Source organism: Liolophura sinensis, chromosome 2 (assembly GCF_032854445.1).
Source record: "Liolophura sinensis isolate JHLJ2023 chromosome 2, CUHK_Ljap_v2, whole genome shotgun sequence".
Taxonomy (NCBI): domain Eukaryota; kingdom Metazoa; phylum Mollusca; class Polyplacophora; order Chitonida; family Chitonidae; genus Liolophura; species Liolophura sinensis.
In genome coordinates this window covers 4,159,744-4,179,254 of record NC_088296.1, presented here as the reverse complement: position 1 = coordinate 4,179,254, position 19,511 = coordinate 4,159,744, and the positions used below count along the sequence as shown (strand labels likewise).

At 40.8% G+C, this 19,511-nt stretch overlaps 1 protein-coding gene across 1 annotated transcript; it reads left to right on the top strand.

The window, feature by feature from the left end:
- The first annotated feature begins 185 nt into the window (after nucleotides 1–185).
- LOC135463017 (thioredoxin domain-containing protein-like) lies at nucleotides 186–16,232 on the top strand. Its single transcript, XM_064740338.1, has 9 exons — nucleotides 186–357; nucleotides 1,539–1,610; nucleotides 3,923–4,030; nucleotides 6,029–6,167; nucleotides 6,759–6,812; nucleotides 8,327–8,422; nucleotides 9,637–9,762; nucleotides 14,177–14,213; nucleotides 15,044–16,232. Exons 1-9 carry the CDS (start codon nucleotides 186–188, stop codon nucleotides 15,179–15,181), a joined length of 942 nt encoding a protein of 313 aa, XP_064596408.1. The 3' UTR covers nucleotides 15,182–16,232.
- The last annotated feature ends 3,279 nt before the right edge of the window (nucleotides 16,233–19,511 follow it).

Sequence of the window (19,511 nt, the reverse complement as noted above, 5' to 3'; positions counted from 1 at the left end):
CTCCCTAAGGAAAGCGCAACTTGATGAGCGCTGGTCTCTTGTGTGGAAAAATCAAAACTTCTTAAACTTTGTAACAATAATGGCAACTTTTTCTACAAAGTTTTCAGCGTGAGAAACAACTTGGACAAGTGCTGCTATAGACTCTCGTCGGATCTCGCAAACTCCCGTTATATCTCGTAGTGAAAATGGCGGCTTTCAAAGCACACGTGGATTTGTTTCGGTTTCTTTTGCTTTGGTTTGTTGTGCAAGTGCACGTGGGATTCCCAGGCGTGGTATCGGGCAACGAAATTCTTGAACTAAATGCAAATGCGTTCGATGAACTGTCACGTGAAAACAAGTGCATTGTGGTACTTTTCTGTAAGTATTTGCATGATTCGTTGTTGCTGATATCGATCAATGCTATGTTAGTATGTATGTACGAAAATTTACGTGTCACACCATTACGTGTACGTTTTATCGGGATATACAGCTAGCAGGCTCTTATCCTACGGTATACTGATTTTAGGATTACAGACTATTCAGATTATTGGCAGAATAATGTTCTGAATAATGTTTTAGAAATTTAGAATTCTTTTAAAAAAGTAAATATAATTGAATGATAAGTGAATGATATTATGTATTTATTCATTTTTTTGGTGTTTTATGCTGTGCTCAAAAATATCTCACTTTTTTATGGACTTCTGCATAGTTATCCCCCATGATGCACACCGCATTATGGTGGGAGGAAACCAGGCAGACCCTATAGGGGAAACCAATGGCCATCCGTAGGTTGCTGGTAGACCTTCCCAGAAATGGAAGAGAGGAAGCCAGCATGAGCAGGATTTGAACTCACAGCGACTGCATTGGTGAGAGGTTTGTGGTTCATTGTGTCAAGCTGGCACGCTAACAATTTCGACCACAGAGGCCTCCATTAAATGATATGTTTAAATAAATTAATGACTTTAGTTAAATTGGGTATATTTGTCTGTCAAACTATAATTAGATTTTCCTGGAAGCTATCATTGATGATTCATGAGTAAGTGGTTATACAAGTTTGCAAGTTAATGTTCCAGTGTATAATTACATAACATGTTGGATAGCATTTTAATATACTGAAGTCTTGGTGGGGTCTCATTGTGTCATAGATCACATATTTATACTTTATATTTTAACATATTTATAGTTATGGTCTAGTGATAGACCCTCTGTCTGATAGACCTTTCAGATTATCGACTTGGAATGCCCTTTACGGACTACGAATTGTATATGAATGTCAGACATGATGCTTATATTTCGGATCAGTCGACATTTGACCCCCAAAAATGGTTAGCCCATTGTAATTACGCTATAGTTAAGAGTACGTGGGGTGTCCATGTATACTTACTCCTTATCTGATGTCTTCAGCATAGCACTTCAGTGAGGCAGCACTGAAATATTAAGTAGCAGTCTTGGAACTGACGGGTTACAAGGAGACGTCATTATGCAAACCAACTATATTACAAAACAGACATGGCCTACATAGCTATCTGAGGTATTGTTTTTTTTTATATATTCAACAGATGAAGGAGATTGTGAAAATTGTAACAACATTGTTGCTGAGTTGGTGAAGGTGTCGGTGCCCACTGTTACAGGTAAAGCTGTATAACATGAGTTCATGCCTGTAATGTGTCGGGTTTGAGTTTGTATGTTTCTACATCAGAGTGACATCCCTTTGATTGTCATGTGTCAGTGATGACATCATCAATGCTATACAACAAGGCAAGGTCGGAATGTGGAGGTTAACATGGGTTGTTATGTAAAATATTTTTTTTTTAATTTTTTGAATTTAAAATTTTTAGAAATAATTATCCAATAGGTATTAAATTAATCTTGTAAATAATTAAGTTATTGATTTTGTTTGTTTGATTGGTGTTTGGTGTTTTCCTCTGTACTCAAGAATTGAATAGTTAATCATCATATTTGTTTGTTGCAACAAATAGTTCCAAAGTATGGCAAAAGTCTGGCAATAGACTTCATGAAATACAAAACTCAAAGGGGTATCAGATGGTATGAGAAACACCAATCAGAAAAATATATATATTTATATTACATCCTGTATCGCCTATCCATCCGTCTTCTTTTTTAATAATAGTCATTTATGTACCTTAAAGTTACATATTACCGAAAAATTTTCAGAATTTTTGAGTTGGTTCAGCTAAATACAAAAATGAGTTGGGTTTGACCACAGACACGGGCCCATATTTTCCAAAAAGTATCAATTAAAAAATTAGTATGGGAAGCCGGTCACTGGTCTAAACTGTCTGCCTGATGAGATAACCTGCAAATGAGGCAGCATAGGGATTCCCACAATGCAGTATTCACATGTGGCAACAATATGACAGACTGAAAGTGAATTATAAGTCTAGTAAACCAAATATGACCTTCCTTTCTATTCATAATATATTATTAAGGATTGGTAATTCGCAACGATCTGTATAGCAGAACTGAAGCTACACGGTAGTCTGACATATGAAGGTGACTGAACATCTCCCATTGTTTACACTACAAGGGAGGTAACCTAGTCAGAAGACTCAATATTATTTGTAATAATACCTTAAATGACAATACATGGATTAGCTTGCCCATGTTTTCTCTACTGACTCTGAGAGTTCCATCAATATCAGAAAGGAGCTTTGAGGACTGCTTGGAATGTGGGATGATATTCTACTAAAAAATTGTCAGTTTAAGCACCAAAAATAATTATTTTGTGACACTTATCTGCCCCTAAAAATGCACTTTTGTGGATGAAATTAGGGGTGATTTAGAGGTCATGAATCAAATATCAAGAAGTATGTCGAACATGCTGGCAATCCTGAGCTAGATCAGTGAACTACAGTGGTGGCTTACTTGCCTTCGGTAAGGCGTCTCAGTGAAGCAGCACTATATAAAAGAGCAGTGGAAATCCGTCCTGCAACAAGGAGACACATAACATGCACTCTAAGGATTCCTTCATCGTCATATGACTGAAAAATTGTTAAGTACGACGTTAAACCCCAAGCACTCACTCAGTCAAAAATATATCACTTTCATTATCATATCATTGCATTAACGACTTACTCAGGAAAATTTCACCGTGGATTTATAACTAGGGAATGCTGGAGTACTTGGAGTTAAGCACTGCCCTTAACAGGGCATCTGAGAAATTTCCTGACTTAAAGCTGTAGCCAAACTGGCTAGAAATACGTGTAGTTTATTTGTCAACTCAGCGGCAAATTTTATTTATTTATTTATTTATTTATTTGATCGGTGTTTTACACCATACTCAATAATATTTCGCTTAATACGATGGCGGCCAGCATCACGGTGGGGGGAAACCATTATCAGAAAACTGATAATCCTCCGCAGGTTGCTGTCAGACATTCCACGTATGGCTGGAAAGGAATCCAGCATGAGGTGGACTTGGCTTCACAGGGACACGTACGGCTGGAGAGGAATCCAGCATGAGGTGGACTTGAACTCACAGGGACTGCATCTGTAGTTTTAAGTCTGGAGATTTGCCAGGTGTCCAGTGAAGGTTGTGGTTAAGTTAACTAGGCCTGGTGTCAGTATACAATGTTCTGTTGCTTTGTTAGGTGCCTTGTCGGGTGTCATCAACATGGCCATTCAGTGAGGCAGCATTAAAATGCAGCAGCATATATTAACTGTCGATACGTTCATGTTACAACTGATATGTTAAGGTGTGTTTCCACAGAGATGTGGCATTCGTTGCAGTGTTTCTGCAGCCCTTGCGCAGACGACTGCGTTTACTGGTATAACCTGCTACCTCGTTAATCCCCAAGCACTCACTCACTCACCTTATCATTCCAAGCCAGCTCAGCGTTATAAGCCAAATCATATACAGTACAGCTGCATGTTTGTGTGTCGTTAAAGACATAGTTTGATCATCTTTCTTCTGTTTATTCAGACCTAAAAGTTGGCAAGAGTAAAGACAAAACTCTGTCTGGTCGATTTGGTGTCACAGAATTTCCCAGCGTGCTGTATCACCGCAAAGGTCACCCGATCCTGTATGATGGTAAGTCAGGATAGCTTGTCGTCCGCTCAGGACTCTCGTTCTTCATAACTGTAAACTACGATCACCTGGCCTAGTGGAACATCTTTGTCTGTATTAAACGTATGATTGGGTCATAATATGAAATAATTTATGCGCGCATTTTGCAGGGAATGTGTTAAGCAAGGGTTTTATAATGATTGTGTGAGGATGGTGTAGAAATTGTATGGGAAATAGGGATCGTGCTGTGAATCTGTACGGATTATCCTGGACATGTGTGGGGATTTTGCTGGGAGTATGTGGGGATTGTGCTGGCAACGTGTGGGGATTGTGCTGGCAACGTGTGGGGATTGTGCTGTGAATCTGCAGGGATTATGGTGGACATGTATGATGATTGTGCTGGGAGTGTGTAGGGATTGTATAGGGAGTGTGGGGATTGTGCTGGGAGTGTGTAGGGATTGTATAGGGAGTGTGGGGATTGTGCTGGGAGTGTATGGGGATTGTGCTGGCAACATGTGGGGATTGTGCTTGGAATGTCTGGAGATTGTGCTGGGAGAGTGGGGATTGTGCTGGGAACGCGGGTTTGTGCTGGAAATGTGTGAGGATTGTGCTAGGAATGTGGGGATTGTGCTGGAAATGTGTGGTGTTTGTGCCGGAAATGTGTGGGGCTTGTGCGGGGAATGTGTTCTGGGAATGGAGGGGGGATTGTGCTGGGAGTGTCTGGGGGATGGTGCTGGGAGTGTGTGGGGCTTGTACAGGGAGTGTGTGAGAATTGTGCTGGGTATGTGTGGGGATTGCGCTGGGTATGTGTGGGGATTGCGGCGGAAATGTGTGGAGATTGTGCTGGGTATGTGTGGGGATTGTGCTGGGTATGTGTGGGGAATTGTGCTGGGAGTGTGTGGGGATTGTGCTGGGAGTGTGTGGGGATTGTGCTGGGTATGTGTGAGGATTTGTGCTGGGAGAGTGTGGTGATTGTGCTGGGAATCTGTGGTGATTGTGCTGGGAATCTGTGGTGATTGTGCTGGATATGTGTGGGGATTGTGCTGGGAGTGTGTGGGAATTGTGCTGGGAGTGTGTGGGGATTGTGCTGGGTATGTGTGAGGATTTGTGCTGGGAATCTGTGGGAATTGTGCTGGGGTTGTGTGGGGATTGTGCTGGGAGTGTGTGGGGCTTGTCCAGGGAGTGTGTGGTGATTGTGCTGGGAGTGTGTGGGGCTTGTCCAGGGAGTGTGCATAACACGTCAGTGGTGGCAGTACTTTGGCAGCATGTACACATACCTAATGACTCCCCATCGTCATATGATTGAAATAATTGTAACCCCCAGCATTCATTCATTCGAGGGAATTGTGGGGCATGTGTGGGGATTGTGTAGAGCATGCATGGGGATTATGTTGAACATGTGTGGGGATTATGCTGGACATGTGTGGGAATTGTGTAGGGCACGTGTGGGGATTTAGGGTATGTGTGGGTATTGTGTGTGGCATGTGTGGGGATTGTGTAGGGCATGTGTGGGGATTGTGTAGGGCATGTGTGGGAATTGTGTAGGGCAGGTGGGGGGATTGTGTAGGGTATGTGTGGGGATTGTGTATGGCATGTGTTGGGATTGTGTAGGGCAGGTTGGAGATTGTTTGGGGATTGTGTAGGGCATGTGTTGGGGGATTGTGTAGAGTATGTGTGGGGATTGTGTATGGCATGTGTGGGGATTGTGTAGGGCAGGTTGGAGATTGTGTAGGGCAGGTTGGAGATATTTTGGGGATTGTGTAGGACATGTGTGGGGATTGTGTACGGCATGTGTGGGGATTGTGTAGGGCATGTGTGGGGATTGTTTAGGGCATGTGTTGACAACATGCCGGGGATTTTGCCAGAAATGTGTAGCGATTGTGTGGTTACCCAAACGCAAGCCATATCCAACTGCTGACCTTGTTGACCAAGCCCTGATTAACTACAGCAAGGCAAAGCTTTTGCTAGATCAGCCAGTCAGGGCACTGTGCCTAATTCAATCTCTGTTTCTTGTTTTAAAAGGGGAGGTAAGCGGGGATGAGTTATCAATCTGGCTGGAGGCTGCTCAAGAGGTATCCACCCAGCTGCTGACCTCTGACACGTTTGAGCACCTGACACAAGCGGCCACAGGGGCGACCACTGGAGACTGGTTTGTCTGCTTGTAAGTGAGAATAGTTCTCATTGGGTAGAGCTTCTACAGGCTTGAACCATCTATCACTGAAGTAATTAAAACAATACAATCAACCTTTTATGTACTTACTGTAATTCTTCAACATTTTCGCATGTTTGCAAGGTGTTTTTTCAAGCATATTCTGAAAGCATTATTGTGTGTAGACTGATAAAATTATATTTTTTGTGAAGCCTTGAAATTCGGCCAATCCAACCAATGTGGTTTTGTCTCCAAAATCAACTGATTAATATGCATGAATTGAAACCAAACATTTCTTTTTTCATACGCGAAAAGGTTGAGGAATTAGGTTACATGGTTTTGCCACATTGATTACCCTCCATGTTGTTTTGAAATTGTATAAAGTAGTAAATACCTTACAATTTTACATAAGTTTTCATCAGCCTGCAGCTCGAAGATGGTAAAAAGTCACCATAATTCACATATGGCAGTCAAAATTTTGGTTTCATTTTTCATCAAGATCTTAAATAGGTTCATTCAGAAATAAAAAATGTGTTCTAAACTAGTCATTGTGTCAGTTATCCAGTGTTCATTTGTGTTGGGTTTGTTTTTTTTTTCTGTCAGTTACAAGCCGTCTTGTGAGAATATCTTGGCTATGATGGACACAGTTGCATTTAGGTAAGGATACCAAATTCACATTGTTTCATTTGGCTTTCTAGAGTCTAAAGTAATGAAACTTGTGAAACTTATTTCATTCAACAATTCAGAATATGGAATATAATAGCAGGGGATCTCTCTGACCCTATCTACGCAAGCTTTGTACGTTCAGATCCTGCTCTTAGGGCCATGACTGTGATAGATTTATTTCACTGGTGTTTAATATTTGACTTTTACAACATTGGTCAGCGTTGTGATAGGAGGAAACCAGGCATTGCCTGAGAAATCCCCATGACCATCCTCAGGTTGCTGGCAGACCTATGTATGATTGGACTATGAGATGGACTTGAACTTGCAGTGTTTGCATTCGTGAGAGTCTCCTGGGTATTTGTGCTGCGCTGGCATGCTTACCACCGCAGCCATGGAGGGCCCCCCTACCCCACCCCTCTGTGGGTTTAAGTCAGAAGATTTGTCACCTACCCAAACTCTTCTGATTTTTGGGACATCTGATCTGCTCTTTTTAATCAATATGCAAGTAATTGTAGCAGGAATATTTAGTTGTTTGTTTGGGTTTTTTTTCACATGGTTAGTCCATCTAATGACCAACATATTCATATCTTTACTTTCCCAAAAAAAAAAAAAAAACTGAGAGAGAACTGTAATTCTTTACTTTCAGCACAACTTCTTAAAAATGAGAAGAAGTAGGGTAGCTAGTTACTGCATAAGGGTGGTGTTTCTATGCAAAGACAAAGCAGATCGCCTTTGCAGAAAGGAAATCTTTCATCGTCATATGACTGAAAAATTGTTAAGTGCAACGTTAAACCCCAAGCACTCACCCAAAGGAAATTAAATGAAAAGAACACACCAGACCAAATATATGTATCTGCAGTGATAAAGAATCACATAATGAAGTTTAAACGGCCTAATTTTTTATTTTGGGGATGTTGCGTAACAAAGATATAACAGTTCAAAAATATGCAAATTCAGGTAGATTGAGTCAGGCGAAAGTGCTGCAATGTCGTTAGTTTTATCCAGTCAGGTGCAGGTTATTTCTAAAACCTTAGGAAGCGCCTATTTCTGCTTACCTGACATCCTGTTTCGGGTTGCTCTAACATGACGCATCCCATGGCATAGTAAGAATTCCATAATAGAAGTTGATTTGTAGCTTTACCAAGCCAAGTGTGTCAGAAAAATGTTTTGATGTGTTTGTTGAGGCCTAGTTTCATCTCTCTTCCTTACAAAAGCATGTTCCTCTCTGGCCCTACGTGAGAAGGTCTGTCAGCAACCTGCGAGTGGTTGTGGGTTTTCACCGGGCTCTGACCGGTTTCCACCCACCATAATGCTGATCGCCATCGTATAAGTGAAAGATTCTTGAGTGTGGCATAAAACACCAATCTAATAAGTAAATAAATAATAAGTCACATTATATTAGCTGTTGTATTTTCTTTTAAAACTTCAATCATATCAGTAAATCAAACATTTGAAAGGGTGCTCCATGTTTGTAAAACCTAATCTTGTTGTTGTTGTTGTTGTAGGATGAAGCAGCGTATGAATGTGGCCCGTGTAGATCTGACGGAAAGTCCCGAGTTGGAGAAGAGATTCAGCATCCAACATTGCCCCACGGGAATTCTGTAAGTACATCTGTGCCAACTCCCCTCTGATACCTTCACCACTTGCACAAAGGGATCATAAGCCTAAGTTGATTGTAAATTGCTAAGATCATGATAATAGTGCTAATTTACAATCAACCCCCTCTTTACAATCAACCCCATCTTTACAATCAACACCCTCTTTATAATCAACACCCTCTTTATAATCAACCCCTTCTTCACAATCAACCCCCTCTTTACAATCAACCCCATCTTTAAAATCAACCCTCTCTTTACAATCAAGGCCCTGGTTACAATCAACGCCCTCTTTACAATCAAGGCCCTCTTTACAGTCAACACCCTCTTTACAATCAACCCCATCTTTACAATCAACGCCCTCTTTACAGTCAACCCCATCTTTACAATCAACCCCGTCTTTACAATCAACGCCCTCTTTACAGTCAACCCCATGTTTACAATCAACACCCTCTTTACAATCAACCCCATCTTTACAATCAACACCCTCTTGCATGAAAGGATTGTAAGCCTTAACGTACCATCAAAGATTACTATTGGGTCGACCCTGTTGTAAATATTAACATTCGCCTCGAAAAGCTTTGTTAAGTGCAAATAGTTGCCTTAGATAGGCTGTTAGTAATTTTCAAGCGCGCAATTTTCAAGTCTCAAAAAAATTTTTCAAGAATATTTTCACATGTGGCTGTTAACTGTTGAATGTTTATGATATTGATATCTTTGTACATGGGCCACTATTATATAGGAGTCAGATTCGATCCATGATCACGATCGCAACTCCCTAACTTATTTTTGCAATTTGTAAGCTTAATTCATGGGGTTTCCCATGGATTGTAGCTACAGTCTCATTGGGCTGTACTATTGAGACCATTCCCCACACGGGCATACAATGTGGGGTATCTGCTGCTGTGAGCACAGCCATATAATCTTGATATAATCCAGTGAATCATGAAGAAATTGTGAGATGAGCAGTTTCTTCGGCTTGATATGATGAAAAACCAGGGGCTGCATTCCTGGCTGTCCCCCAGTTTCAGTATCAGTTCCAGATATCTTACCTACTGGACCAAGTGACCCAAACAAGCAGAATGAGTCAGAAGTTTAGACAAAAGTGAAACATTTCTACAATCAGAAAATACTTCCATTGCTACGCCCCAACAACAGGGGAAAAAATAGTTCTGACCTGTCAAAGGAATGTATAAATTGCTCTTCAATTTGTTTTTCAGATTTCGTCACGGAAAAATGTACAGATTTCCGCCAGGGAAATTCAGTGTAAAGCTCATCATGTCTTTCCTGGAGTCGTGGTACAAAAATGTTCAGGCCGAAGTTGTGAAGCCAGAACCATCACCGTTGTAAGTCACATTATCTTTGGCATTTGGAATTCCCCTATTTGATTTATTATACCCTTTTTAACGAAGTTTCGTGGATGGGGGGAGTAAGGGTAATAATTTGCATGCAGTTCAAATCAACATTACAAAGCTACTTTCGTTGAGGTGCTTAGAAGTTTACAGATGTTATTTTGTGAGCACAGTGCCTGCAGACGTACTACATGGATTTTGTCAGCACAGTGCCTGCAGACGTACTACATGGATTTTGTCAGCACAGTGCCTGCAGACGTACTACATGGATTTTGTCAGCACAGTGCCTGCAGACATACTACATGGATTTTGTCAGCACAGTGCCTGCAGACGTACTACATGGATTTTGTCAGCACAGTGCCTGCAGACATACTACATGGATTTTGTCGGAACAGTGCCTGCAGACGTACTACATGGATTTTGTCAGCACAGTGCCTGCAGACATACTACATGGATTTTGTCGGAACAGTGCCTGCAGACATACTACATGGATTTTGTTGGAACAGTGCCTGCAGACATACTACATGGATTTTGTCGGAACAGTGCCTGCAGACATACTACATGGATTTTGTGAGCACAGTGCCTGCAAACATACTACATGGATTTTGTCGGAACAGTGCCTGCAGACATACTACATGGATTTTGTCAGCACAGTGCCTGCAGACATACTACATGGATTTTGTCAGCACAGTGCCTGCAGACATACTACATGGATTTTGTCAGAACAGTGCCTGCAGACATACTACATGGATTTTGTCAGCACAGTGCCTGCAGACGTACTACATGGATTTTGTCAGCACAGTGCCTGCAGACATACTACATGGATTTTGTCAGCACAGTGCCTGCAGACATACTACATGGATTTTGTCAGAACAGTGCCTGCAGACATACTACATGGATTTTGTCAGCACAGTGCCTGCAGACATACTACATGGATTTTGTCAGCACAGTGCCTGCAGACATACTACATGGATTTTGTCGGAACAGTGCCTGCAGACGTACTACATGGATTTTGTCCGCACAGTGCCTGCAGACGTACTACATGGATTTTGTCGGCACAGTGCCTGCAGACCTACTACATGGATTTTGTCAGCACAGTGCCTGCAGACGTACTACATGGATTTTGTCAGCACAGTGCCTGCAGACATACTACATGAATTTTGTCGACACAGTGCCTGCAGGCGTACTACATGGATTTTGTCAGAACAGTGCCTGCAGACATACTACATGGATTTTGTCAGAACAGTGCCTGCAGACATACTACATGGATTTTGTCAGCACAGTGCCTGCAGACATACTACATGGATTTTGTCGGAACAGTGCCTGCAGACATACTACATGGATTTTGTCGACACAGTGCCTGCAGACATACTACATGGATTTTGTCAGCAAAGTGCCTGCAGACATACTACATGGATTTTGTCGACACAGTGCCTGCAGACATACTACATGGATTTTGTCAGCACAGTGCCTGCAGACATACTACATGGATTTTGTCGGAACAGTGCCTGCAGACATACTACATGGATTTTGTCGGCACAGTGCCTGCAGACATACTACATGGATTTTGTCAGCACAGTACCTGCAGACGTACTACATGGATTTTGTCGGAACAGTGCCTGCAGACATACTACATGGATTTTGTCAGCACAGTGCCTGCAGACATACTACATGGATTTTGTCGGCACAGTGCCTGCAGACATACTACATGGATTTTGTCAGCACAGTGCCTGCAGACGTACTACATGGATTTTGTCAGCACAGTGCCTGCAGACGTACTACATGGATTTTGTCAGCACAGTGCCTGCAGACGTACTACATGGATTTTGTCAGCACAGTGCCTGCAGACATACTACATGGATTTTGTCGGCACACTGCCTGCAGACATACTACATGGATTTTGTCGGCACAGTGCCTGCAGACATACTACATGGATTTTGTCAGCACAGTGCCTGCAGACATACTACATGGATTTTGTCAGCACAGTGCCTGCAGACATACTACATGGATTTTGTCAGCACAGTGCCTGCAGACATACTACATGGATTTTGTCGGAACAGTGCCTGCAGACATACTACATGGGTTTTGTCAGCACAGTGCCTGCAGACATACTACATGGGTTTTGTCAGCACAGTGCCTGCAGACATACTACATGGATTTTGTCAGCACAGTGCCTGCAGACATACTACATGGATTTTGTCAGAACACTGCCTGCAGACATACTACATGGATTTTGTCAGCACAGTGCCTGCAGACATACTACATGGATTTTGTCAGCACAGTGCCTGCAGACATACTACATGGATTTTGTCAGCACAGTGCCTGCAGACATACTACATGGATTTTGTCAGCACAGTGCCTGCAGACGTACTACATGGATTTTGTCAGAACAGTGCCTGCAGACATACTACATGGATTTTGTCAGAACAGTGCCTGCAGACATACTACATGGATTTTGTCAGCACAGTGCCTGCAGACATACTACATGGATTTTGTCAGAACACTGCCTGCAGACATACTACATGGATTTTGTCAGCACAGTGCCTGCAGACATACTACATGGATTTTGTCAGCACAGTGCCTGCAGACATACTACATGGATTTTGTCAGCACAGTGCCTGCAGACATACTACATGGATTTTGTCAGCACAGTGCCTGCAGACGTACTACATGGATTTTGTCAGAACACTGCCTGCAGACATACTACATGGATTTTGTCAGCACAGTGCCTGCAGACATACTACATGGATTTTGTCAGCACAGTGCCTGCAGACATACTACATGGATTTTGTCAGAACACTGCCTGCAGACATACTACATGGATTTTGTCAGCACAGTGCCTGCAGACATACTACATGGATTTTGTCAGCACAGTGCCTGCAGACATACTACATGAATTTTGTCAGAACACTGCCTGCAGACATACTACATGGATTTTGTCAGCACAGTGCCTGCAGACATACTACATGGATTTTGTCAGAACAGTGCCTGCAGACCTACTACATGGATTTTGTCAGCACAGTGCCTGCAGACGTACTACATGGATTTTGTCGGAACAGTGCCTGCAGACATACTACATGGATTTTGTCGGAACAGTGCCTGCAGACATACTACATGGATTTTGTCAGCACAGTGCCTGCAGACATACTACATGGATTTTGTCAGAACAGTGCCTGCAGACATACTACATGGATTTTGTCAGAACAGTGCCTGCAGACATACTACATGGATTTTGTCGGAACAGTGCCTGCAGACATACTACATGGATTTTGTCGGCACAGTGCCTGCAGACATACTACATGGATTTTGTCGGAACAGTGCCTGCAGACGTACTACATGGATTTTGTCAGCACAGTGCCTGCAGACGTACTACATGGATTTTGTCAGCACAGTGCCTGCAGACGTACTACATGGATTTTGTCGGAACAGTGCCTGCAGACATACTACATGGATTTTGTCAGCACAGTGCCTGCAGACATACTACATGGATTTTGTCAGCACAGTGCCTGCAGACATACTACATGGATTTTGTCAGCACAGTGCCTGCAGACATACTACATGGATTTTGTCAGCACAGTGCCTGCAGACATACTACATGGATTTCAATGTGATTTTTGTACACATCCTTCATAGGACCTAAACTTGTGCTCTGTTCATTTTATGTTGATCAGTTCAATATTTACAAAGTTCAGCGTAACCCAGTTTAGCATAATGCTTTTCCAAGTACATACATGTAGTGGCAGGGGTACATTGGACTTCAGCATTCTAGTTCATTATTTATTTATTTATTTGACGCTGTATTGAAACATTTTTGACCTATACGATGGCAGTAAGTTTTATTGGTAGAGGAAACCACAGGTACTGATATCAGAATTATCTTGCTCTTTCTTTTAGTCATCAGCTGATTGGATTTTTAAATGTATAGATGGTTTGCAAGGGCAGCCATCTTTGAGGTAAGTTTGTGTGTATTGCCCATAGTATGCCCTTACCAGCGAAGGATCTCGGCTGTGGTCTTTTAATATGGGGTTAGGCGTAGATTGCCATACTTAATGTGTATTCAGGACGAATCTGAAAAGCATGCATCTGAATTGGACAAGGAGGTAGTTCTTCAGAAGCATTATACAGGAATCGGGTCCAGATAGCACTTGGGCTAAGGGTGGCTAGCGGTCCCCGCGTATCAGTATATATAAGCGACCCTTAGACCGAGGTCTCGGGCTATGCACTTACTAGCCAAGGGCCTCTGCCCAGCTTATGACAACCCCAACAATAGACACCCAGTGGGCAATACACAGGCTTACCTCAAAGATGGCTGCCATTGCACACCATCTATTTGTGATTTGCGGTATTTTCCACTGACAGTGAATGAATCAGCGGCTGATTTAAGTGGATTTTTTGTTTCTGTTTGCAGTGACAACCTGGTTGAAACTATTGTGGAATACTTAAAAGTGAGTTTGGTACATTTTGATTCAGTTAAAATATGTCACTTCAAATCTGCATGCACTTGTAGATTGTCTTTGTGGGGTACACATTAAACTCCCCAGTACCATAACTTTATTTAACCAATCCTTAACAAGACCGCACAATTTATTTATTGATTTATTTGATTGGTGTTTTTACGCCGTACTCAATAATATTTCACTTATACGACGGCGGCCAGCATTATGGTTGGAGGAAACCTGGCAGAACCCGGGGGAAACCCACAACCATCCGCAGGTTGCTGGCAGACCTTCCCACGTACTGTTAACATTTGGGTGGATGAAACAGTATGCCCAGTGAACTTTCAAAGGAAATATTGGTTTTTGAAGGTGGTGGATAAAAATATAGATTAGTCTTGCTGGAAAATGATTTTACAAGAAGTGTGGGAAGCCTGAATGAAGTTGGAAGTTTCTCGTAGAAAAGCGAGACCAGGTGGAAATTTATTTGTTTGGTTTCTAGGGTTAGTTTTTGTTGGTGTGCTGTATGTATTGTTATGGTGAACATAAACTCTTCTGACTTATTTTAAAGGATGCAAAAAGTACAATAAAAGCATATAGATTGAAGGGACATGAAGGAGGATAAACCAATAAAAAATAGACAAAATTTTTGTATTCTTTGAGGCATATTTTATATTTCTGTCCCCAATTGTGTCCCCAATTCATATACTATATACAAGGATTCAGAAAGAAAAGGAAGCATCCTGTACCCTTTGATGCCGTCTTTTTTTTTTTTTTAATTCTAGGAAAATCATTTATCCCATTCAATTTGCAATTTAACGAATATTTGTTATAATTGACAGATATACCTGGAGGGACCATGGGGAAGTTGGATGAAAATAGGCTTTGTTTGTTTTGTTTTGATTCTGCTCATACTGATCTGGATCCTCCGACGAGCTCAACCCACACACAGAACCAGCACTCGACCCAAGACTGATTAGTTATTACGTTTCATGACACAAAAAAAAAAGAAAAAAAAATTTGTGGAGTGGAGAAAAAACAAAGGTGCTAGTTATCTCCCCTTAATCCACATCTCTCAGTGTGTAGGAAGTAGAGTTTTCAAAACTCTCAGGCTGAAGGGAGGAAAGTACTGTGGATGTCGTGTAGTTTTTCACGACGCAAAACCCCAAGCACTTCAGACATATAGTTTTTCTCCTCTAAACCAAGAGACCCTACTCACCCAGAAAAGGAATGCATGATTTATTGTGGCAAAGCAGGTCAGTTACCTCCCCTGTGTCTGCTGTGTTGAAGGGGAGCATTTGTGATGATTTTTGAGTTGTATCAGTAGCTTATCGAGGGAAGGAAGTTCTAAATTCTGTAATGACTGAGTAGTGATCGATTTTTAGGCAAAAAAGAAAGAAAAACTTTGGGTGTCAGAATTCAAATTTAACAGTAGTTGCCAGGAGCCACTTGTCTCCCCTTGTTTGCTCATGTATGAAATTTTGTGGAGTTAACATTCGTTGAAAGGAAAACATTTGCCATGTTTTTCTACTCTAAACCACGAGATTTGACTAGACTCAAGAAATGATGGATCATCTACTATGGTCAAGCTATGAATTAATAGCATGGAGCAAGGGAGAGGGAAGGGGAGATTCATTCACACTGGTGTCCACCAGGCCCATAGGACGGATGCTTGCCACAGTGAATTATTTATTATGGTCAAACAAATATCGTGGTACTATCCAGCTGGGGCCAGTTACCTCCCCTTAGTCCACACAGTTGAAGTGGAGCTTTATTATAGTGATCCGGAGCTGTGAGAGAGGGAAAGAATTGACCTGAACTGTTTAATGGCTGATTATTAATTTGTTTATAATACAATGAAAACAATAAATATGTGCATAAAACTGTATACAGATGTGAAAAAACAATGAGCATTAGTAGGTCAAAGTCGGTTATCTCCCCTTAGTACACATGCTTGAAATCTGGACATGGGTTTTAAGGGAAAAATTTGTGACGTGTTTTTCTATTCTAAACCAAGAGATAACTCAAAAAAAAAAAGGAATGGACCTTTGTGGCAAAGCTAATGGAATACAAATAGTCAGGCAGTAAGCACCAGAGGATGGTTACATCCCATTCACTATGGCCAAGCTATAAGTAAAGAGCCTAGGGGGAGGGGGACGGAGGGGGGGGGGGGGGGTATTGATTTGAAATGGTGCTTCCCAGGTCCAAAGGGCTGATGCTAGCCAAAGTGAATGGACCATTTATTATGGTCAAACAAATAACCACCAGATGTGAGTTACCTCCCCTTAGTCCACGAGATTGAAGTGGAGACTTGTCTCCATGATTTGTTGAGTGGAAGTACCTGAGGATTGAAAGTCCTGATTATTACCATGCCTAATGGCAGTGAAATAATGCTCTATTATTCTTTAAACTCTTCTCTAAACTTGTGTGCAATTGTTTTTTTGTTTTTTTTTTCTTGTTTTAATGAAATAATTTCATATTTTTCATATTGTTAACATTGTTCATCTTTCTCAGTGTCCAGAGATTTTCACTGTTTGTAAAGGAGAAGGATGTAGCATACGCGATTTCTCCATATTTATACCAGTGTGTAAGTAAACAGGCTGCAAACTGAGTTTTGTATGGTGAGAAATGTATAGTAATATATAGATTAAATACAACAATATATTGAACTGGGCTATAGTAAACCATTGTATTCATACAGCTATGCAAGTTTGTTAAGATTATGGATATGGCATCCTTTCAGTTTCAGTTTCAGTTTCAGTTTCGGTTCTATGTTGAGCCACACCAATGTATATTGGTTTACGGGCAGAATAAATCCATTTTCAATGTCAGAGGAGGATATGAAAATAGAACTTGAAAATCCTCTTAATATGCGGAAAATTCGGACAATCCAAACAAGTTTTTCTGGTAAGAAATATATTTACATGATCAGAAAGCTTTTGGAAAATCATCATGAAATCATCAAGATTGGATTAAATGGAAAGGTGGATTTTCAGTGGTATTATTATTACTTTATTTTTTAATTTTTTCAGTGTAGGCTTGCCAGTAAAAAAGAAATGGATAGGTTTGTCAGGCACCTGTTGTGGGAACCAATCAGGCACCTGTCGTGGGCAGTGGCTCCCCTGGTTTCCCCTCAGTTCTGATCCGACCCCAAGTATCATAACAGTATGATGTTTAAATGGTAACTAATTAAATAAAATAATTAAATCATACATCTGACAAGTTTTCTGTCAGAACCTACTTATGTTATGTTATATATGATATTTATGTGTGATGTTCTCTATTTGTCTCAGCTCAGATCAGTCATATTTAGGTATGTATCAAAGCACAATTTGAGATACATTTTTTACAGTATGAACAAGGAACATGATGTTTGCTACCTGTAGTACCCTGTATGACCATAAATTTCATCCATGACCAACTTGCTCCATTTGTCCTGATTCGGAGAGTACTGTTGATTTTAGAAAGGTGTTTTGAGGTTTGCTTGGAATATGGGATGATATTATTCGGCTGGAAAATTGTAAGTTTCAGCACTTAAAAAATAATTTTTTGTGAGATTTATTTGCCTCTAAAAATGGACTTTTGAGGATGAAGTTTAAGGTTTTTAAGGGTAATTCATTTCTCCTAGCATTTCTGAAAGCTGCTGAGAGACCGGCCAGTTATCTTTCTCCAGTTACCAACTGTTGTTGATAATACCTCATGTCAGCTGTTTTCTGTTTGAGCCTGTGAGCTCGACACATTTCATTTTCTCTGAGCATCAGAGAGATTCGGGTCAATGGTGATAGCGTAGTCACTCAGTGACTACTCCCACGACTTTTCAGGGTAGGTGATTTGCATTGTTTTAAACTTAGCAGCAATAAACCAAGATACATTCAGGCACAAGTAAATGTATTTATAGGAAGCTGGACATGCCAGAGCGGAGATTTGGTCAAACTGCGAAATGTTGGAATAGCTGAAAAAATTAAATTTCACAAAATAACATGTTCATCAACGGTAAAATATTTCATAGAATTTATAGAGTGTGTCCCATTAGAATGTTTTCAAGCTTTAGAATTATAACACTGCAAACAGTACAGGAATGAGTATGGTATTTAAAGGAAAAGACCTCTGAAATCGAAGTAGGCATCACTAAAATAGATCACTTAAAACTATGCATGAATAAGTATACTTTCATTTACTGTTTTAGATATTTGTGAAAAGAGTTAAAGTCATTCAAATGTTTGAACTCTAAGGTGGGCTTAATGGACCGTACTATCAGAGCTCAGAAATCCTGACGTCACAGGAAGCTTTTCCAACTCTAATCATGACACTGAGTGTTGGAATAACTCTCTTTAACCATGAGTAAAAAGATTACTGAAATAATGTTGATGTAACGTCAGAGTTCCTACATACCGTCAGTATGGCTCATAAAGCCCACCATACAGGTAATGTAACGTCAGAGTTCCTACATGCCCTCGGAATGGCCCATAAAGCCCACCATGGTATTCAAATATTTGAATGCCTTTCAACACTCGAAGAAAAATCTAAAAAAGTAAATGAAAGTATTTTCATGCATAGTTTTCAGTTGTCTGTATGATGAGCCTTACTTCATATTTTAGCTTTCTTTTACTTAAATGAAAGGCAATTATTTGAGCAATTCTTGGTAGACCCAGAAAATAATGTTTGATTAGGGAAGATGGATACTGTGCCAAACATCTCTGATACAGCCTTTTTAAGGTGCTTTGATTTGATAGGCCACCTTGAGGCACAAGTTCAAACCCATTTTCGGACACAAAATTTGCTTCCCTGGTCATCAGAACTTACAACAAGTCATTGATGCAATTTTGTTTGCAAAGTTGAATGTTTCGTGACTAGATAGTGGTTGGAGATATGTGTCAGTGCAATGTTTTGGTATGGGTTAATAAGTGTATCAGTTTCATGGTTGAAGGATAAAACCACCGGCCATTGGAGAGTAAGGTGAATAATGTCAAATTACATGAATATGTAAATATTGCTTCAAAAGGTTTGGGACCGTATGCTGTTTTGTACATTATTTTGGTCAGTGGAGATAATTTATATTTTATGATGTATGTTGTCCTATAAGGATTGTTGGTACAAAGCGTATGTTATCATTCATGAAATTGTACTGTTGATTTTATTTATGTGTGTTATTTTTTTTATTTTATTTTTTTTTTTTATCCCTGGACTGACCACTGGGCGTGTATTTGTGTGTATTTGTGATCACACTTTTACATTACCCCGTACAATGCCACGAGGACTAGAGGCATAATGGGTGTGGCTATATACATTTTTACTTTGCATCAAAAACCA